The sequence below is a fragment of the Zingiber officinale genome, chromosome 6B (genome assembly GCF_018446385.1).
Source record: "Zingiber officinale cultivar Zhangliang chromosome 6B, Zo_v1.1, whole genome shotgun sequence".
Taxonomy (NCBI): Eukaryota; Viridiplantae; Streptophyta; class Magnoliopsida; order Zingiberales; family Zingiberaceae; genus Zingiber; species Zingiber officinale.
In genome coordinates this window covers 4,022,736-4,045,467 of record NC_055996.1, presented here as the reverse complement: position 1 = coordinate 4,045,467, position 22,732 = coordinate 4,022,736, and the positions used below count along the sequence as shown (strand labels likewise).

Genomic DNA, 22,732 nt, shown 5'->3' with positions numbered 1-22,732 from the left:
GTCTCAAAAGGATTTAAATGAAGCACAAGACTTACAGAGTTTGGTGGCTACAATGAATGCACAATTAACTTACAGCCACAATGAACACAGAGCTTAAAGAAGCAGATCCTCAGCCAAGAGCTTCACACGGCACTCTTGCTTAATCGACGATAGAGAGTTTTCAACCAAAAACGTTACCCAACCTCTCTTCTTCCTCCTTCTTATTTCTCTGTTTTCTTCACTGCGTTTGCCTGCATCGAATCACTGCAAGCTGCATAGAATCGCTGCAACCTGTATCGAATTACTGCAATCAACTCAGGCATCGCCAATCACTCCTCCTTCTCATCTGGTCCTCTGAACTCGCACCAATACCATCCATGATCTTCACTGGTGTCTTCTGAGCTCGAACCAATGCCAAGGAGTCAAGCTGATTGCAGCCAGAACATACCCAGATCGCCAGTATTCGTTGATGCTTCAAATGCACCATTTGCAGCCAAGCTCAGTAGAAAAACCATTTTGTCTTATTCCTCTGATAGACCTTAATTTGAATTCAAGCATCATCATGATACCTGCAACCTGTAACTCAAAAAGCTCACAGCAGATCGTTAGTTCAGAGAAATCAGAAGCTGCAGAAAGACAGCAGAATACAAACGACATCGCCGTGGATCGGTCAGCAGACCGATCCATGGCTCTCTGGACCGATCAGGACTCATCCTGATCGGTCTGGGAAGAGCCTGATCGGTCTGTGGACCGATCAGCTCATGGGTGGATCGGTCCACAGACCGATCCCCCACTAGCGCTTTGAGTTCCAGCGATCCCTGATCGGTCTTGAGACCGATCGATAGCCCATGTACGCTTCAGATCGGTCCACGCATCGATCGATAACCCACGAAACTTTCAGTTGTTCCCGATCGGTCCATGCATCGACGATAACCCACGTAAACTTTGGGGTTCTGATCGGTCATGAGACCGATCAGTGACTTAGGACATCGATCGGCCTCGTGGACCGATCCGCATAACCAGATTTCACCGATCGGTCAATGCACGATCCATAGCCTCGTGTTAGTTTTAGAGCATCCCATCCCTAAACCCTAACATCTTCCTGGTCCGAGAACGAGCTACCAAGCCCTCTGTCCTAGTCCCGAGAATGAGCCGAGCCCTCTCCGACTTCATCCGGTCCAAAGAACGAGCTACCGAGCCCTCTCTGACCTAGTCCGAGAACGAGCTGCCGAGCCCTCTCCGACTTCGTCCGGTCCCGAGAACGAGCTACCGAGCCCTCTCGACCTAGTCCGGAGAACTACCGAGCCCTCTCCGACTGGTCCACCCGCAGAACGAGCTACCGAGCCCTCTCGACCTAGTCCGGAGAACGAGCCGCCGAGCCCTCTCCGACTTCGTCCGTCCAGAACGAGCTACCGAGCCCTCTCCGACTTCGCGTATCCGTACTTGGACTTTTCCTCTCCTCATGATCAACCTTGATCATCAATCAGTGTGAGTTTAATTAATGTCTGATACGAACTTAAATCAGTGTCAACATCAAAACAACAGCTAGGTCAGACTGTATCAACAATCTCCCCCTTTTTGTTGTTTGACAACACGATTTAAGTTTAGATCAGAAATGTTCATATCTCCATATTTCCCTAATTTTAGGGGAATCAAGATCCTCCCCCTAAGATAGATACATCACCATGTAAGGATAGGGAAATCAAGGTCCTCCCCCTAAAGCCAAACTTTCATTTATCTCTAAACTTAGTTATTCTCTCCCCCTTTGTCAAACACCGAAAAGGTGCGAATTAGGTAATAAAAACTTTAAAAGACCCCCCCTTAACTCATACTGTCTTTTTCTTAATTCACCTAGAACACCCTCTAAGTGTATTATAAGACAGTGATAAATGAATAAGAGACATACAAGACAAGGCATATGAGTAGCATATTAAAAACCAATAAGGAGCGAAACATAAAGAAAGAAAATAAACAGCATACATAGATGAAATGAACAAGCATCCAGGTCAGACATAAAATATCCAACAAGCAACATCCAAAAACATAGACAGTCAAAATGACATCATAGAACAATGTATATCACTCAGCCTCCTCATCATGAGGAGCATCAGCAACATCAGTGGGAGGAAAGGGTCCCTGAGGTGGCATGCCGCTGCTCGAAGATGGATAGCCCGGGAAATCCTGCGGAGGTGGGTATCTGGCCATCCAATCCATAATCGTCTGATGTGTCGCCAGCTGTTGACTACCAATCCGGACGCGCAACCCGTGAAGCTCAGCAACCAGCAGCTCATCGTGTCGATCAAAGCGGCTCTCCAGCTCAGCGATCTGCCAGCGCAGATCAGGATCGGCCTCTCCATCGTCAGCAGCAGGAGGAGCAGCAACGAGAGCAACCTGTCGTGGAGGTCCCCGTGGTAACTCACCTAGAGCTCTCCCATCCTTCCACCAAACATCCCCATTTTGTCCTATGATTCCAGACTTGGAAAATGCCCGCTTCCCAAGTCTGCAATCCTGTCTGACCAACTTGACTATCCTACCCTTAGAGACATCAATCTGAAGGGTCTCGAGCCAATCTGTAATTATATGCCCATAAGGCATATAAACAGTGTAGCCGCTCGGCTCACTATAGGAGATGATCGAAGAGTAGATGCTAGATACGATGTCAAAGTCGAGACGCCGACGCAATCCATAAAGAATCAGGCAATGATATGGACGGATCTCAGACAATGGTTTAGATGTGATAGGCAGAAGACAGTTTGTGACAATTTTAAAAAGAATGTAGTCTTGAGGAGATAATCTCAAGGCTGCAAAAGTAGGAAAATCAACATCTAGCTCATCAAAGCCACCCGGTCTAGGTTGTCTGAAGAAATACTCATAGACTGAGTCAGGTGTGACATCAAAAGGTGAGGGTAGAGGGCTGGTAGATCAGGAAATATCGAAAAGACATTACCGGAACACCTCCGACAATCGAGATACTCAAAGAAGGATGAGAAACTGAAATCAATAGTCCGCTTAGCAACTCTTGTTTTATAACCTACATCATTAGCAGTCTGATGAAGGTTATTGTAAAACTCAGAGACCAAGTCATAGTTGATATCCCATTCTAAGTAGACAAGTGAGTCAAGTTTGTAGTAGGAAAAGGTTTCAGACACAGTTGGACAAAATTTGTCCATGAATTTACGATCTACAGACCTACACGGGAGTAATTTGAAAGTTCTTTGTCTAAAGGCTTCCTCAAAATTGTGGTTCGGGAACCTCCCGGAAATAGATGGTTGAGGATGGGAAGGGGCCTTTGACTTTGACTTCTCAGGTGACTTAGAGGTCCCCTCACCCACTGGTTTCTTTCTAAGAGTTAACAATGGGATACAATGGGAAGTAAATGAGCACCGGAGCCACCAGAAACAAACACCACAGATATGTGAGAAATGAAATCGAAATGCCAAAGTTCTAGAGAAATAGGGAGTTACCTTGGTGCCATTGAACTTTTGGCTAGAGCTTCGGAGGGCTAGAACTTCGGCTAGGGTTCCGGCGTGCAAAGAGAGGAGAAGTGGTGAGGTGTAGGGAAGAGTCGGCTAGAGTTTCGCATGAAGGAGGAAAAGAAAGGATCGAGAAGTTTTAAGGGTTACAGATGGGTATACAGTGAAGAAATGATCGGACGGTTGTCCGATCAGGAGGTATCAGGAGCCTCCTGATCGGTCCATGGACCGATCCAGGAACAGCCTGATCGGTCTGTAGACCGATCAGGAGACGATCAGTACTCGCTGATCGGTCCCTGGACCGATCAGGGAACTTCCTGATCGGTCTGTAGACCGATCAGAAAATGATCAGCGGCAATAGCGTGATGGATTGATCTGATCGGTCTCCGGACCGATCAGGGAACTCTTTGATCGGTCTACAGACCGATCAGAAGGTGATCAGTAGCGTGCCAGACTGACCTGATCGGTCCCTAGACCGATCAGAGTCTGATACTTACAATACTTCAGTAATTTCAATAGCTGAAATTCGTGGAGATGTTCCAAGGTCAGAACCTAGAATCGGGAGGATCTACAAGCATAACTATTACCTAAAAAGTTATGGTCTTAACTTGTTTATAACAAACAAACACCTTAAGGCCTGAAAACTGAATTTTTTTTTTTTTTGACCTTTGTTCAGTTTCAAGTTTGTCAAAATATAATCAACTTGCTATCATCCTTTCAAAGACTTGTCCTAGTATCAATCAAAATCATGAAAAGCATCGGTCAAGTGTGTCAAACAGTCCATCAACCAAAGTTTCATAATTTCTAGGTAAAGGTCCAACCAAGTTTCCTTGGTTGGAATATATGAGTAAGATCTAGGAACCAAATACACATGAATTATGTAATTGTCTTCCCCATACTCAATTTATGTCTCTTCAACCTAATTATTCAAGGGATGCATGATACATTTTGAATAATTTGGCTGATCCTAGCATCTCACCCCATTTCTAGCAAACAAAAATCATTTGTTAAACCTTATAGTTTGTGTGAGATATTCCCAAGTTGCCCAAATTAATTTTCCTATTTCTCTTGTTGTTTTAATTGTCCTTATTGATCATGATAAAGTCCCAATGGCTTATTGAGCCAAGCACATTCCCAATTCTCTCCTTAAATGACTAAATTCATTTTCCGGAAGAGGTTTGGTGAAAATATCGGCTAGGTTTGACTTTGACTCAACATAGGTGAGTGCAATGTCTCCCCTAGCTACGTGATCTCTAATGAAGTGGTGACGCACTTCAATATGTTTGGTCCTTGAATGATGGACTGGGTTTTTTGTTAGGTTTATTGTGCTGATGTTGTCACACAACACTTGCACTCCCTTATATGAAAGTCCATAATCTTCTAGAGTGTGGATCATCCACAACAATTGTGATACACTCTCTCCCATGGCAATGTATTCATCCTCGGTCGTGGAGAGAGCAACACAATGTTGCTTCCGACTTGACCAACTAACTAATGATGAACCTAAAAATTGGCAACCCCCACTAGTGCTTTTCCGATCCAACTTGCACCCAGCGTAATCGGAGTCGGTATAACCTATCAAGTCAAAAGACTCCGTGCGAGGGTACCATAGACCTACTCTAATTGTGCCCTTAAGGTATCTCAGAATTCTCTTAACTGCAATTAAATGAGATTCCTTGGCACAGACTTGATATCTAGCGCACATGCCCACAACAAAAAGTATGTCCGGCCTACTAGCTGTGAGATATAGAAGACTACCAATCATGCTTCTATATTGCGTTAGATCAACTGGTTTTCCACTCTCATCATTGTCAAGGCGAGTGTTTGTCGCCATTGGAGTGGATACTTTCTTAGAGTCACTCATTTTGAATTTCTTGAGCATCTCTTGAGTGTATTTTGTTTGATGGATATAAATGTCATCTCGAGTTTGTTTGATTTCAAGTCCAAGGAAGAATGTCAATTCTCCCACCAGACTCATTTCAAACTCACTTTCCATGTGAGTGATAAATTCATTCAAATAACCCTTGTCATTTGAGCCACAAATTATGTCATCGACATATACCTGAGCTACAAATATGTTTTCACCATTTCTACGCAGAAATAGTGTTGGGTTTATTTGACCTCTCACAAAACTCTTTTCTAATAGGTAAGTTGACAACCTTTCGTACCAAGCTCGAGGTGCTTGTTTAAGCCCATAAAGAGCTTTCTTGAGCTTGTACACGTGGTTTGGAGCTTCGGTATTCACAAACCCCGGTGGTTGTTCAACATAGACCTCTTCTTTAATGAAACCATTTAAGAAGGCTGATTTGACGTCCATTTGATAGAGCTTGAAGCCTCTATGTGCAGCAAAAGCTAGCATTAAGCGAATGGATTCTAATCGAGCCACGGGAGCATAAGTCTCATCATAATCGAGGCCTTCGACTTGACTATAGCCCTTGGCTACAAGTCTTGCCTTGTTTCTTACTACTTCTCCCTTTTGATTTAACTTATTTTTGAAGACCCATTTGGTTCCAATAATGGTGGTCTTCTTAGGTCTAGGAACTAAGTCCCACACTTGGCTCCTTTCAAATTGGCCTAACTCATCTTGCATAGCTATGATCCAATCAGGATCGTGCAATGCCTCATCAACTAATTTTGGTTCAATTTCTGAGATCAAGGCGACCTCATTAGACTCATTCCTAAAGAATGATCTAGTCCTAACCCCTTGTTGAATGTCTCCCACAATCTGGTCTTGTGGATGACTAGAGGCTATCCTAGATTGCCTTGGTGTTGGCGGTGCCTCATGAATGGTCTCACTAGACACAGGCAAGGGCTCAGTATCAGGTAAAGGATCAGACTGAGTCCTCTCTTGCCTTTGCTCATCGTCATCGGAGTCAACTTCGACTCTTTCTATGTTTTGATCATTTAAACTTAGATTTCTAAGTTCAAATTGAATTTCTCCTACATCCCTTGATTGATCATTTGACTTAGGGATTTCTTCAAATGCTACATCAGATGACTCTTCAATCAATTTAGTCCTATTGTTGTAGACTCGATAGGCTTTGCTGGTTAGAGAGTACCCGACCAGTATCCCTTCGTCAGCCTTAGCCGTGAACTTTCCAAGATGATCCTTGGTGTTCAAGATAAACACCTTACAACCAAACACCCTAAGATGTTTAATTGTAGGGGGTTTCCCAAACCAAAGTTCATGAGAGGTCTTTCCTAAAAACCTATGTATCAAGACTCGGTTTTGCACATAGCAAGCGGTATTTACCGCTTCAGCCTATAAGTAGCTCGGTAATGAGTACTCATTGAGCATGCTTCGTGCAGCCTCTTGTAAGACTCGGTTCTTTCTCTCCACAACCCCATTTTGTTGTGGGGTCCTTGGAGTAGAGAACTCATGCCTATATCATTTTTCTTGACAAAATTCCAAAAATCTATGGTTTTGAAATTCTCCACCATGATCACTCCTAATTGTTTTAATTGTTGTTGATTTTTCATTTTCAGTTCTTCTACAAAAGGAAATAAAAATATCTATGGTTTGGTCCTTATTTTTCAAAAAGAAAGTCCATGTAAATCTAGTAAAATTATCAATGATTACTAAGCAATATCTACTTCCATTCAATAAAATAACATTACTGCAATCAAACAAGTCCATATGCAATAACTCTAAAGCAGTAGATGTACTTACAATGCTCTTACCTTTATGAGGCGCTTTTGTTTGCTTACCCTTTTGACATGCATCACATAGTTTTGACTTTTGGTACTTGATGCTTGGTAGTCCTCGCACTAATCCTTTGTTGGCCAGCTTTCGAATGTTCTTCATGTTTACATGAGCCAACCTCCTATGCCAAAGCCACGATTCTTCTTCTTTTGACATGAAACACTTAGCAGAAGCATTAGTAGCACTTTTAAACGATACTTGATAAATGTTATCTACTCTTGTGCCTACTAGTACCGTGTCAAGTGTGTCAATGTGTTTGACCAGACATTGACTTGAGTGAAACTCAATTGTATAACCCGTATCACACAATTGGCTGACACTTAGGAGATTAAAAGTCATCCCCTTGACTAGAAGGACATTTCTGATTTGGAGACATTCGGATATATGAATATCTCCAACTCCTATAACCTTAAGGCTACCATTATTACCAAAAGACACATTACCTCTATTTTTGTTTTGAAGGGTAGTAAAGAGTGACTTGTCCCCGGTCATGTGCTTGGAGTATCCACTATCAACAAACCAAGTTGATAGATGCTCCCCCTCGACAAATGCCTACAAGACACGAAAGATAGATGTTTTAGGTACCCAAATCTTGGGACCTAATGCATCTACAATGTAAGACCTAGGAACCCATGCCTTGGTTACACCCTTCCTAGTCTCATGAACCCTAGAAGCATGTGATCTATGAAATTGGGTTCTAGACACTAGTGAAATGAAACTAGACTCTTTGGGTTGATATCCTAACCCGGCTTTGTTGTAGACCGCCCTTTGGGCATTTAGAATCATGTCTAAGGTCTTAGAGCTAGTTGAGAATTTCTCAAGCATTTTCTTGAGTTTCTCAACTTCACTCTTTAAAGCTTTGTTTTCATCCTCAAGAAGCTCTTGATGTAGGTCATCGACCTCATCTTCCCTAAGAGCCTTCAATTTTTCTACTTCATCTTTTAGTGATTTAATTTCTGTTTTTGATTTCTTGAGCAAAGTAGATAAATGAGTAATAGTTCTATAACACTTTTCTAAATGAGGCGAAGTTACCTCTTCATCATCCGAAGATGATGAAGCCGTGGTTGATGTATCACTTCCGGAGTCCGATTCCTCCCTTGCCATAAGTGCTAATTGACGAGTGCTTTTCTCCTTCTCTTCCTCCAATGAGCTTGAGGAGGATTCATCCCAAGAAGCTTTGAGAGCTTTCTTCTTCTTGGCCCTTTCTTCCTTCTTCTTGAGTTTTGGACACTCGCTCCGATAGTGTCCTTTCTTGCTACACTCATAACAAGTAACGTTAGTCTTATCAATATTTTGATCAACAGATTTACCTTTCCCTTTGTATCTCCGGCTTCTTCTCATGATCCTCCTTACAAAGTTGGCCATCTCGCTTGATGATGATCCACCTTCATCATCGGACTCGGAGGAGGATGAGGATGTAGGGATCTCTTTCTCCTTCTTCTTTTCTTTCTTTCTTCTTCCATCCTTGCTCTTTTCTCCAGCAACTAAGGCAATACCTTTCTATTTTTGACCTTTGTTAGCAAGTTCATGAAGTTCCATTTCACAGAAAAATTCATCTAACTTAACAATTGAAAGGTCCTTGGAAACCTTGTAGGCATCTACCATAGATGACCACAAGGCATTCCTTGGAAAAGCTTTGAGTGCATACCTTACGAGATCGCGATTCTCTACGCGTTCATCCACGGAATGAAGACCATTGAGGATCTCTTTGAACCTTCCGTGTAGTTCACTTACCGTTTCACTCTCCTTCATGGAAAGATTTTGTAGTTGGTTGAGGAACAAGTCTCTCTTGGCGATCCGAGAGTCTCGAGTTCCTTCTTGGAGCTCGATGAGCTTGTTCCACAAGTCCTTTGCACTCACAAAAGGGCCTACCTTGACAAGTTGATCTTTGTCTATTCCACATTGTAGGGTGACCACCGCCTTGGCATCGGCTTGTCCTTTGCGGGTTTGCTCGGCGGACCACCTTGACGAGTCTAGTTCCTTACCTTCTTCGTCCTTTGGAGGTGTGAACCCTTCCTTGACCGAGAACCACATGGAGATGTCGGTCTTGAGGTAATACTCCATGCGGCTCTTCCAATATTGGAAATCCGCTCCGTCGAAGTAGGGTGGACGATTGGTGCTAAAGCCTTCCTTCATAGCCATCTTCTTGCTCTTTTGGGTGTTACTCCAAATGAAGAGCACCAAGCTCTGATACCACTTGTTAGGACCTTCGGATGGCTAGAGAGGGGGGTGTGAATAGCCTCTTCGCAAACTTACACAAATTTTCTTCCAGAACTTTGTTAGCACAGCGGAAATAAGCAAAAACAAACTAATACAAGGAAGAAAACAAAACACCACTAACACAATGATGTACGAGGTTCGGGAATAACTTGTCCCTACTCCTCGGCGTGTCCGTAAGGTGGACGATCCATTGATCTTTCGGTAGATCAACCCCCGGACAGATTCCGGCTAAGTATTTCTCCTTCTCGGTGGAGAAACCTCTCCACAAAGTCTCAAAAGGATTTAAATGAAACACAAGACTTACAGAGTTTGGTGGCTACAATGAATGCACAATTAACTTACAACCACAATGAACATAGAGCTTAAAGAAGCGGATCCTCAGCCAAGAGCTTCACACGACACTCTTGCTTAATCGACAGAGAGTTTTCAACCAAAAATGTTACCCAACCTCTCTTCTTCCTCCTTCTTATTTCTCTGTTTTCTTCACTGCGTTTGCCTACATCGAATCACTGCAAGCTGCATAGAATCGCTGCAACCTGTATCGAATTACTGCAATCAACTCAGGCGTCGTCAATCACTCCTCCTTCTCATCTGGTCCTCTGAACTCACACCAATATCATTCATGGTCTTCACTGGTGTCTTCTGAGCTCGAACCAATGCCAAGGAGTCAAGCTGATTGCAGCCAGAACATACCCAGATCGCCAGTATCCGTTGATGCTTCAAATGCACCATTTGCAGCCAAGCTCAGTAGAAAAACCATTTTGTCTTATTCCTCTGATAGACCTTAATTTGAATTCAAGCATCGTCATGATACCTGCAACCTGTAACTCAAAAAGCTCACAGCAGATCGTTAGTTCAGAGAAATCAGAAGTTGCAGAAAGACAGCAGAAAACAAACGACATCGCCGTGGATCGGTCAGCAGACTGATCCATGGCTCTCTGGACCGATCAGGACTCATCCTGATCGGTCTGGGAAGAGCCTGATCGGTCTGTGGACCGATCAGCTCATGGGTGGATCGGTCCACAGACCGATCCCCCACTAGCGCTTTGAGTTCCAGCGATCCCAACGCCTCTACCTGATCGGTCTTGAGACCGATCAGATAGCCCACAGAATGCTTCTGTGTGGTTACTGATCGGTCCACAGACCGATCAGATAACCCACAGAAACTTTCTGTGTGGTTCCTGATCGGTCCACAGACCGATCAGATAACCCACAGAAACTTTCTGTGTGGTTCCTGATCGATCACGAGACCGATCAGGTGACTTAAGTATCACTGGATCGGTCTGTGGACCGATCCAGACAACTAGAGTTTCACTGGATCAGTCAACAGATCGATCCATAGCTCTCTGTGTTAGTTTTAGAGCCTCCCAGCCCTAAACCCTAACATCTTCCTGGTCCAAAGAACGAGCTACCAAGCCCTCTCTGTCCTAGTCCTGAGAACGAGCTGCCGAGCCCTCTCCGACTTCATCCGGTCCAAAGAACGAGCTACCGAGCCCTCTCTGACCTAGTCCGGAGAACGAGCTGCCGAGCCCTCTCTGACTTCGTCCGGTCCAGAGAACGAGCTACCGAGCCATCTCTGACCTAGTCCGGAGAACGAGCTGCCGATCCCTCTCCGACTTCGTCCAGTCCAGAGAACGAGCTACCGAGCTCTCTCTGACCTAGTCTGGAGAACGAGCTGCGGAGCCCTCTTCGACTTCGTCTGGTCCAGAGAACGAGCTACCGAGCCCTCTCCGACTTCGCGTGCCAAGTATCCGTACTTGGACTTTTCCTCTCCTCATGATCAACCTTGATCATCAATCAGTGTGAGTTTAATTAATGTCTGATACGAACTTAAATTAGTGTCAACATCAAAACAATAGCCAGGTCAGACTGTATCAACAGAAACTTCCTAAATGCCACCTTTTGCCATGATTAGGTTAACTACCTATCCAAATAAGGTGGGCACACCCTAAACCATCTAGCGTGATGAAATCACGCTCCTAGGAACCCAAAACCTATTTGAGCTCATTGGGTTCACTAAATATTCACTAGGGATGACTTCCATAGCAACCCTCCTAATGACCCTCCTAGGCTTTAAAGCCTTGGTCATTTGGGACTCATCAAGATCAACTCTAGGGGTGACTCCCCTTGTGACCTTGGTGATAGTCTTCCTAGCCCTAGGTCTTGTTCCATAATCGAATGGAACATTATGGTAAGTGGGCTTGACCACTTGAGACTTAGGTTTGTGACTCAAACCACTCATGTCCTTGGGTTTTTGCTTTTGACCCTTAGACCCTAGAGTTGACTTCTCTAAATTCTTAAGAGTCTTTTCTAAGGTGTCAAGTCTTGACCTCAAGACTTGATTTTCCTTCTCTAATACCTCAAGTTTTAATTTGTCATTTTTCTTTGAGGTATTCCTAGGCATATGTCTAGTTGTTTTGGGATTTCTACCTAGGTTCTCCTTAGCCTTAGATGAGTTAATTCTAGGGTTAGCATTTCTAGAATTGTCCTTACCTAGGCTAACATGTTTGGCACCTAAGCACATGTATTGATTTCTATTGTTATCGTGCCTATCTTTATTGACAATTGCAACAAAACTACTATTAACATGTGTCTTATTCAAATTGCAAGAATGTGCCTTAAAGGTTACCTTAGGGTTTGCCTTAGCTCCCCCTATAGACGTGCTCGGTCTCTTGTCCTTGTGAGATTGCCTCCCCCTCGGACATTGGCTCCTATAGTGTCCCCTTTGCTTGCATTGGAAGCACACCACGTGCTCCTTACCCTTGCGTATCGGAACTCCGGATTTCTTGACCTTTGGCGCCGGTGGAGTCTTCCTAATCCTCCTTGGACACTTACTCTTGTAATGTCCATATTCCCTACGCTCAAAGCACATTATATGTAATTTACAAGAAATTAAATTGCTTGAGTTACCTAGTGTTGAGGGTGGATATGAGCTTTTTCCTTCATCCCTTCCGGAGGTAGAAGCTTCTTCTTCTTGCTCCAATCTTGAAGAAGAACTCTCCTCCTCTTCTTCCTTAGATGTTGAGTAGCCCTCAACTTCTAATTCCTTACCTCCATGAAGTGAGCTACTTGACTCACTTGGCTCCTCTTCATGACTTGAATTGGAGCTTCCCTCATGGAACTTGGCCAAGTTGTTCCACAATTCCTTGGCATTGTTGTAACCACCTATCTTACACAAGATATCGTTAGGTAATGAGAATTCAAAAATTTTCATTACCTCGTCGTTGATTACGGATTGGTGGATTTGTTCCTTCGTCCACCTCTTCTTCTCAAGAATTTCTCCTTCTTCATCCCTTGGAGGAACAAAACCTACTTGTACACAATTCCAATTAACTAAGTTAGTCATAAGAAAGTACTTCATTCTTACCTTCCAAAACGCGAAGTCATCGCGATCGTAGAAGGGTGGAATCGTGATGTCTTCTCCAAGTCCATCCATTCTCTAGCTTGTGCTCCCTTGGGTGTTAATCCGACGAAGAGCAACCTTGCTCTGATACCACTTGTTAGGATCGACGGTCGCGGCTAGAGAGGGGGGGTGTGAATAGCCGACCCCAAATTCGCGTTTCTTTCTACAAATCAAGTTAGCGCAGCGGAAAAATAACAACAAAAACGTAAATGGAGAAATCAAACCTCAAGCACAGCGATGTAACGAGGTTCGGAGATGAAACTCCTACTCCTCAGCGTGTCCGTAAGGTGGAAGAATCCTATCAATCCGTCGGTGGATGAGACCCCGGAAAACCGGCTAATAGAAATTCCTTCTGGGTGGAGAAACCTCGCCACAAACTTCTTGCAACAGCAAGATAGGAGTACAAAGATACAGCAAAATACAAAGGCAGTAAGAATGTAAAAACACAGCTTGCCTTCTCGTCGACTGGATGAAGCAGCAACTTCACGAACCACCTACAACAGCAGGAACCAGCCGAAGGAAGCTTCCACGAAGCTTCAGGAAAATGAGAGCTCAGCAAAGCTCTGATTGCAGTAAGATCAGAAGGAAAAGAGAGGCAGCTTCTCATCCTGTAGCCCTCGACCTGTTATATAACCTGCGAAGAAGAAGACACATAAACTAGCCGTTGTGTCGCAACGGCTAGGGCCTGGACCGATCAGGCTCCACCCTGATCGGTCTTGGGGACCGATCAGGACCTATGCTGATCGGTCCCCAGACCGATCAGCATGTGAATCACAGAGAGTTGCCGAACTCTCTGATCGGTCTGTGGACCGATCAGGACTCAGGTGGATCGGTCCACAGACCGATCCCCCTCTTTCTTCTCCCGGTCTTCTTCGCTTCTGTATGATTACTGATCGGTCACCAGACCGATCAGGTAATTCACAGAAACACACTGTTTGGTTACTGATCGGTTACCAGACCGATCAGTCAACCAGCGTATCACTGGATTGGTCACCAGACCGATCCAGGTTTAGAGCTCCCAGTCCTAAACCCTACCTGGTCCTGAGAACGAGCTACCGAGCCCTCTCTGACCTAGTCCGGAGAACAAGCTACCGAGCCCTCTCCGACTCCATCCGGTCCAGAGAACGAGCTACCGAGCCCTCTCTGACCTAGTCCGGAGAACGAGCTACCGAGCCCTCTCTGACTTCGTCCGGTTCAGAGAACGAGCTACCGAGCCCTCTCTGACCTAGTCCGGAGAACGAGCTACCGAGCCCTCTCCGACTCCATCCGGTCCAGAGAACGAACTACCGAGCCCTCTCAGACCACAGTTCGGAGAACGAGCTCCCAAGCCCTCTCCGACTTCCCATGCCAAGTTTCCATACTTGGACTTTTCCGTGCCAAGTCTCCATACTTGGACTTTTCCCGTGCCAAGCTCCCTGCTTGGACTTTTCACCAGATGTCTGGTCAACCTTAACCTATCTAGATTTCCCTTGCCTGGCTTCACTCACCAGGACTTTCCAACTGCCTGGCTTCACTCACCAGGACTTTCCCTTGCCTGACTTCACTCACCAGGACTTTCACCTGGCTTCACTCACCAGGATTTCCCCAATCAGGTCGACTCACCTCGGGTCAACCAGGTCAACCTTGACCAAAGATTGCACCCACAATCTCCCAAGTTTGTATTCTGTCAAACATCATAATACAACTTTTCTACTCTTGTCAAACATCAGAATAGAACTTTTCTATTCTCGTCAAACATCAAAATACAACTCGAGTCAGGTCAACCAGGTCAACCTTGACCTAAGGTTGCACCAACAGAAGATACCCAAAGCAGAGAACCAAGCGACGGACGAGCTAGCGAAGCTAGCCAGCTCCATATCACCTATTGTAGTCTAGCAGCCGATCGAGCAGGTATCCTTGGTAGCTCACATCGACCGAATGGAGGGACTCACTTTTCCCAGCGACTGGAGGACAGCACTGATAGAGTTTCTACGATCAGGGGCTATGCCTTCCAATCGGGAAGAAGCAAACCTGCTAAGAAGGAGAGCGGGCAGATTCACGCTGATCGGGGACCAGTTTTACAAGAAAGCCTTCTCTTGACCGCTGCTCAAATGCGTCGGACCGGAGGACATCCACTATATACTACAAGAAGTACACCAAAGGTCTTGCAGAGGCATCCGGGTGGCCATTCCTGGCGAGGAAGATTCTGCTGGCTGGTTACTTTTGGCCGACCCTCCAGGAAAACGCCGCTCAGACAGTGTTCACCTGCCTCTCCTGCTAGAAGTACCACAATCTCGCGCACGACCCGACGGAAGAGATGAAGGCGTCCGCAGTATCCTACCCGTTCGACCAGTGGGGCATGGACATAGTGGGGCCCTTCCCCATAATGACCGGTCAACGGAAGTTCCTGCTCGTTGCCGTCGACTACTTCTCCAAATAGGTTGAAACCGAACTATTGGTCAGAATTACTGAACAGATGGTCAAAAAATTCATATGGCAGCACATAATCTGTTGGTTCGGCATCCCGCGTCGGCTCGTCTCGGACAACGGGTGGCAATTCATCAGGCAGCATCTCAGAGAGTGGTGCGAAGGATATGGGATTCAGCAGGCCTTCACCTCCGTAGCATACCCCCAGAGCAATGGGCAAGCTGAAGTAGCCAATCGGGAGATCCTGCGGATTCTCCGAGTTCGGCTCGACAACGTTGGGGGCAGCTAAGTGGATGAACTATCGGGCGTGTTATGGGTGATCCGAACAACTCCGAAAGAGGGGACGGGTGTGACGCCTTTCTACTTGGTGTATGGAGGGGAAGCCGTCGTCCCTATCGAAGTCGGAATAGAATCCGACCAGGTGTAGCAGTACGATGAGCACAACGCCGAGCGGAGGCAGCTGGAGCTAGACTTGGTGGACGAGGCACGCGCCCCGGCGGCCGTTCGGCTAACGGCCTACCGGTAGAGGATGCAGCAGAACTACAACCGGCGGGTGATTTTTCGATCTTTTCAGGTCGGCGATCTCGTGTTGAAGAAGGTGAAGCCGGTCGATGACGTTAACAAGCTGGAGGCTCCTTGGGCAGGACCTTTCAAGTTCATGGAAAAGCTCTGCTCGGGCGCTTATTACCTAGAGGATGTGGACGGACGGCGACTAGAGCATCCTTGGAGCGCGAACCATCTCCAGCCGTAACGAGCTGGATGAAAGGTGCGCTGATGTATTTAGTGCCATGTACTTCCTCTTTTCCCTGCACCCTTCGATTGCAGGATGGAAATCAAAAAACAAAGGATTGCAAAATCATTGCCGAATGGCGAGCCAAGAGAGAATACCGTCGAGCGGCGACGTTAAACCCCAGAGTCGTAGCGGCGACTATAAATATCCGCTCGGAAGACAGTTGAGCGGCGACGTTAAACCCCAAGATCGAGCGGTGACTATAAATATCCACTTCGAAGACCGTTGAGTGGCAACGTTAAATCCTAGAGTCACAGCGGCGACTATAAACATCTGTTCGAAAGACCGTCGAGCGGCGATGTTAAACCCTAGAGTCACAGCGGCGACTATAAACATCCGCTCGGAAGACCGTCGAGTGGGGACATTAAACCCTAGAATCACAGCGGTGACTATAAACATCCACCATAAGACCGTCGAGCGGCGACGTTAAACCCTAGGGTCGAGCGACGACCATAAATATCCGCTTCGAAGGCCGTCGAGCGGCGACGTTAAACCCTAGAGTCGTAGCGGCGACTATAAACATCCGCTCGGAAGATCGTCAAGCTGCGACGTTAAACCCCAGGGTCGAGCGACGACCATAAATATCCGTTTCGAAGACCGTCGAGCAGCGACGTTAAACCCTAGAGTCGCAGCGGCAACTATAAACATCCGTTCAGAAGACTGTCGAGCGGCGACGTTAAACCCTAGAGCCGCAGCGGCGACTATAAACATCCGCCATGAAGACCGTCGAGCGGCGACAATATTCCCCTAAAGCCTCAAGTTTTCCATTATTTTTATTACCCCAAGCAGTCCGAGGTAGGTACCTTTTTGTTTCAGTCTCGGATCGGCCTTGTTTTCTTCGATAAAATGACCTCTTCCAATAAGCATTGGAAGGACTATTTCTTCTATTTGTGACTTCTCTAGCTGCCCCCCTTCCGAACTAAATGGCAGACCGCCCTGCCACCTCTGCCCAACCTGAAGAGGTATAGGACTGAGCCCGCTTACCTCCACGCGGCCAACATGTTGGCCGGACTGAAGCTAGACATCCACAAACTGTTGCCTGAGGGCATGATGTATATGTTCGGATTAAGTCCGATCCGAACTCGGCTTCCGAACGGCCCTGCTACCACCATGATGAAGTCGGTGGTGCTCGGCATGATAAGACTCAAAGCTGCAGAGATAGAGGCAGCTGCAGCGAAGGAGGCAGAGCACTAAACCAATTTGTCTAGTCAGTCAGACTTACGACCTCCTTCGACTAGACTTGAAGGGGAGACATGTGATCCGGTGATAAGGAGGAACTCGACCAGCAGGAGAGTCAACGACACATGGAAAGTCAAAGTCAATATGGTCAACACCCCAGGGTCGGTCGAGCGGCCTACCCCTTTGCCCGAGCGGCATTACCACAGCTCGGCTTGGTGCTGAGTTTCCGACGCTCAAAGGCCGAGTGGACGCCCCGCTCGGCCGAACGAGGGGCACGACCATGACCGCGCACTGCAAGGTGGAATCAAGACAAGGCACCATTGGCCGAGCGGATCCCTCGGTCGGCGCAGTTACTATACCAGCCGGGCGGAAGGCAAGCCGAGTGGATCTCCCACTCGGTCCCACAACCGACAAGAAGATCTTCCTTGGGACAAGCGTCGCTGACAAGCGGCATGGTTGGCGGCATGAGCAGACAGAGAATTGTACGGTGGAAGCTTCCATTGTCACGTCAAGGATATGTTCGGGCTATTGAGATATGGCGTCAGACACACTTTTCTAACACGACCATTACATGTATGCTTTGAAAAACGTGCACACCTCGGTAAACGTGCATGCGCCTACGAGGAACCTTATATAAGGACCCCCAGACTTCGACGGAAGTATGCATTCATCACTACTGTAGCTACAATTCTTATTTCATTACTCTGTTCCGATTTCTTTCCGCCAGTGTTTGACTTGAGCGTCGGAGGATTATCGTCGGGAATCCCTTCCCGGCCCGGCTTGTGTTTGCAGATTCTTGCCAGAGTTCCACGTCATCCAGAGGTCTACACGAAAGCCATCAAAAAATGTCACATCTCTAACATCTGTCGACTCAACTCTAGGACAGAATCAAACATTTATATTATTATGATAAGAACATTCAGAAATAATTTATACTACCATTCAGAATACGGTACTGTGACAAGAACATACTACCATTCAACATACGGGAGATCCGGGAGTGTCACGCAAGAAATTGACTAGTAAACGACCTAATTTTCCAATATATTGCCGTACAACGCACGGTACTTGACTAAAATCCATCAGTCACTATTATTCGGCATGAGAATAATGCAGAAGTAATGAACATTTCTCGCCGATCGATGGGCGAAACGTGATTGTACGTTTTTAAAAGAAAGTTGACAACTTGAAGAAAAAGAACTCGGAGACGCAACTGAATGTATAAATTAGTCACTAAGCAGCTCTGTTCCCACACAACAATTTCTCACACAGTTTAATTGTTTGTAGCAATTATATGGACTCTCTTGTGAGCGTAACTCCACTTTCTCTTCTTCAAAGAATCCTGCTAGCCTACATAGCCGCGTCAACCTACCAATTCTACCTTGCTTCACCCTCATCCACGTCCAACTCAACATCCGCCGCCGGCGATGCCACGGCTCTACTAGCCTTCAAGTCTCTGTTATTTGATCCCCACTACACCTTATCGTCATGGAACGTTAACAACACCTCGAATGTGTGCAATTGGCATGGCATCGGCTGTCAGTCTGAAGGCCGACGGAGAGTCGTGACAGCCGTGAGGCTAGAGTCCCTTGGCCTAACTGGCATGATATCTCCGGCTATCGCCGACCTCACTTTCCTCAGAGTCCTTCACTTGCCAAACAATCAGCTCAATGGAAGCATTCCGCGTGAGCTCGGTGATTTGCATCACCTGCGATACCTCAACCTCCGCTCCAACGCTCTCGAGGGTGCAATTCCCGACACTTTATCGCAATGCTCCAGACTCCACACCATCAGCATTGGCAGCAACAAGCTCCGAGGGAGCCTCCCGTCGAGCATGGCCCGATGCTCGAGGCTCCGCATCATCGACTTCAGCAACAACCTCCTCACCGGAGAAATCCCCGATGAATACCGATCGCGCCTTCCGGAACTCTTGGGGCTCTTCCTCAGCAGCAACAATCTCTCGGGCGCCATTCCTGCATTTGGGAGCAACGGCTCATCCTCTCTTGTCACCAGTATCTTCCTGTCCAATAACAGTCTCACAGAGCAAATTCCAGAGTCTCTTGGTAACCTCACCTCTCTCACTCTTCTCTACCTCTCTAGAAACCACTTAGTAGGACACATTCCTCCTTCCCTCGGAAACTGCATGAATCTTACTCATGTTTACGTAAGAGACAATAATTTGGAGGGGAACATACCAGATAGCCTAGGCCAGCTCACAAGATTAAGAAATCTTGATGTTTCCAACAACTATTTATCAGGTGTCATCCCTTTGTCTCTGTATAATCTAGCATCCCTCACTATTCTGAACCTGGCCATGAACCGTCTTGTGGAGACTATCCCTCCTGATATTTTTCAGGCCCTTCCTGAGCTTCAATTCCTCTCCCTGTCTTGTAATAATCTTCAAGGGCCCATTCCCCAGTCATTCTCCAATGCCACTCAGCTCCAACACCTCGATCTTTCTGACAACAGTTTCTCAGGAGTTATTCCTTCAAATCTTGGCCATCTTAACAATCTTGTCATGTTAGGCCTGGAGATTAATCGATTTGAGGCGAAGGAGGCCAAGGATTGGGATTTCTTCAGTTCTTTGGCCAACTGCACAAATCTCAAGAAGTTGTTTCTGTCCCATAATTATCTTGCTGGGAATTTTCCTGCTTCCATCGGAAACCTCTCTACGCGGCTCGAGCGGTTGTTCATGAGTGAGCTCCAAATATCAGGAGCAATTCCACCAGAGATTGGAAAGCTCCAAGGCCTGCAGTCTCTTGATCTCAGCGAAAACTTTATAACCGGTTCCATTCCTAGCACAATTGCAAGCCTCCCCAATTTGACTCAATTATATTTGTTCAGAAACAGGCTTTCCGGCCACATTCCTGAATCCCTAGGGAACCTCAATCGGCTAGAAGTCCTCCAACTGGGGGACAATGATCTTCACGGGAACATTCCGTCAAGCTTTTCAGCTTTCCGTCAACTGAACGAGCTAAACGTTTCCTTTAATCGGCTAAATGGCACCATTCCTAACGAATTGGTCAAAATTTCTTCTCTAACGAAGGTTCTTGATTTGTCTCACAATTATTTTACCGGACCAATTCCAAGAGATGTAAACCAGTTGAATCTTCTTGTCCTACTTGATATTTCTGAGAACAAGCTTTCTGGCGAACTTCCTGTTACACTTGGAGGCTGTGAGACCTTGAATAGCCTTTACATGGAAGGAAACTCCTTCCAAGGCGCCATACCTTCTCAATTGAGAAACTTGAGCTCCCTCCAGAGGCTTGATATTTCACGCAACAAATTTTCAGGCCAAATTCCAGAGTTCTTTGCAGAGTTGGAAAGTCTCCAATATCTCAATATCTCTTTCAACGATTTTGAAGGTCCTGTCCCAATAAAAGGCGTATTTGCAAACACGAGTGAAATTTTCATGAATGGCAATTCTAGACTTTGTGGAGGTGCTCCAGCGTTACAACTTCCATCATGCCTCGTGCATTCTTCTAAAGATGGAAATTTTTTCAATACTCCACGAATCGTTGTGCTCACAATTCTCAGTTCTTCTCTCTGTTTCATTCTCCTCGCCGCCATCATAATCCTGAGAAAGAAGGTTTCGAGTCAGAGATTGCCGAGGCTTTCTTCCTCGAGGGATAAATTTAAAATGGTTTCCTATTTAGAGCTACATAAAGCAACCGATGGGTTTTCTTCTGTCAACCTGATTGGCACCGGCAATTTCAGTTCAGTGTACAAAGGAAATCTCGATGGCTATCAGAACCCCGTCGCTGTTAAGGTACTGAACCTTGCAGAGAGAGGGGCTCTAAAGAGTTACATGGCAGAATGCGAGGCTCTCAAAAGTATAAGACACCGAAATCTAGTTAAGATCCTCACTTGCTGCTCTAGCATCGACCACAGAGGCAATGATTTCAAAGCTCTGGTGTTAGAATTCGTTCCTAACTGCAGTCTTGAAGATTGGCTGCATCCAAAACATCCCTCAAAGTACTTATGCCTCGATCAAAGATTGAAAATAGCCATTGATATTGCCTCTGCACTAGAGTATCTCCACCATCAACATGGCCAGACTCCAATTGCCCACTGTGATGTGAAGCCAAGCAACATTCTGCTTGACTACGACATGCACTCTAAATTGGGTGACTTTGGCTTGACAAAGTTCATCCATGGAGCGTCCTCAGCGACGACGGGAGACCCGAGCTACTCCATCGCAGTAAAAGGATCCATCGGATACATACCTCCAGGTACAAATATTTATTAAGCACTTGCTTTTTATTTCTCTTTTGCTTATGAGATTACAAGTATATGCTTGATTTTTCATGGCAGAGTATGGCATGGGAGGAAAGGTCTCCACACATGGAGACGTGTACAGTTATGGCATACTTCTGCTGGAAATGGTGACTGGGAAGAGGCCTACAGATAACATGTTCTATGATGGTCGATCGCTTCGAAGTTTTGTGGAGGAGTTCTTTCAAAATGTAGATGAAATTGTTGATCCTGTAATATTGTTGAGTATGGGAGATGATAGCCAGAAGGACAAAATTGAAGTGTGTCTAGCCTCCATAGTTGAGATTGGCCTATCATGCTCAAGGGAAGCACCTGATGCAAGGATGGACATGAAGACAGTCACTACCAAGCTGGCCGCAATCGAAAGTGCATACTTGGGCTGCGATAAAACAAGCCAATAAAAGTTTGCAAACTTGGATTGATCAATCTTTACTATTTTCCCAGTAAATTATGCATCCATCGGAGAACATGAAGACACGAGATTATTTAAGTCCTCCCTCTGCATTTACCGTTAATAAAATTATGTAAATATTAATGCGTAGGTTGATGAGTTATGTTAAATATTCCGTCGCTAAATTAGTATTTAGTGATTAGCAATAGAAGAAATATTTTAATTGACATACAAATATTTATTTCATTAAATTAACAATAAAATATAATTCTATCACTAATATATAATTAATGATCAAAGGAATTAATTTTCATCACAAATTTAACAACTAAAATATAATTATGATGGTTACTAATTAGCGAATCTTCGCGATCTCTCCAGAGGTCCTAACATGCATCCTACTTAATTAGTGGACGATGACTAGTAGATAAGAATAATAATATGATTTAGAGGCCTAACTCTTTTCATCCATGGCTTGAATTTCACTTCATTTTTTTCTGTCGAAGGTATAGTAAATAGATGTGAATTTATCTTTTGCTCCGTGACTTAGTGCAATTAGTATCTATATGGATAATTAGTTTAATAAATTTTGAGGTCAATTCTCAACGTGTATAAAATATCTCGTTAGATGTTTGACATTTCACATGCAAAGAGTTACTATGCTAAGTGATTTAACTGTCTATATTTTACTATATATAGAGCCGATGATAATAAACCGTTTGGAATGAACGTTGATAATGGACAATTTGGAATGGACGATATCAACTTTATCCAACAAGGTATAGCATATAGAGGGACTATTGAAAAGAACATTAAATTCTTTATCCATGGTAACATTAATAAATAAATATGATTTTCTAAACTCCAGGAGATAAATAAGATTTAGTCTCTTTTTGATAGGATAATACTTGAA

General features: G+C 45.3%; 1 protein-coding gene across 1 annotated transcript; it reads left to right on the top strand.

The window, feature by feature from the left end:
• The first annotated feature begins 18,410 nt into the window (after window positions 1-18,410).
• LOC121991742 (putative receptor-like protein kinase At3g47110) lies at window positions 18,411-22,018 on the top strand. Its single transcript, XM_042545769.1, has 2 exons — window positions 18,411-21,385; window positions 21,468-22,018. Exons 1-2 carry the CDS (start codon window positions 18,448-18,450, stop codon window positions 21,827-21,829), a joined length of 3,300 nt encoding a protein of 1,099 aa, XP_042401703.1. The 5' UTR covers window positions 18,411-18,447; the 3' UTR covers window positions 21,830-22,018.
• The last annotated feature ends 714 nt before the right edge of the window (window positions 22,019-22,732 follow it).

Bases quoted from the DNA above. Each gene is read 5' to 3' on its own strand.
- LOC121991742 (XM_042545769.1), top strand. From the start codon at position 18,448: ATGGACTCTCTTGTGAGCGTAACTCCACTTTCTCTTCTTCAAAGAATC. The intron at 21,386-21,467 runs GTACAAATATTT...TTTTCATGGCAG, and splicing joins CATCGGATACATACCTCCAG to AGTATGGCATGGGAGGAAAG.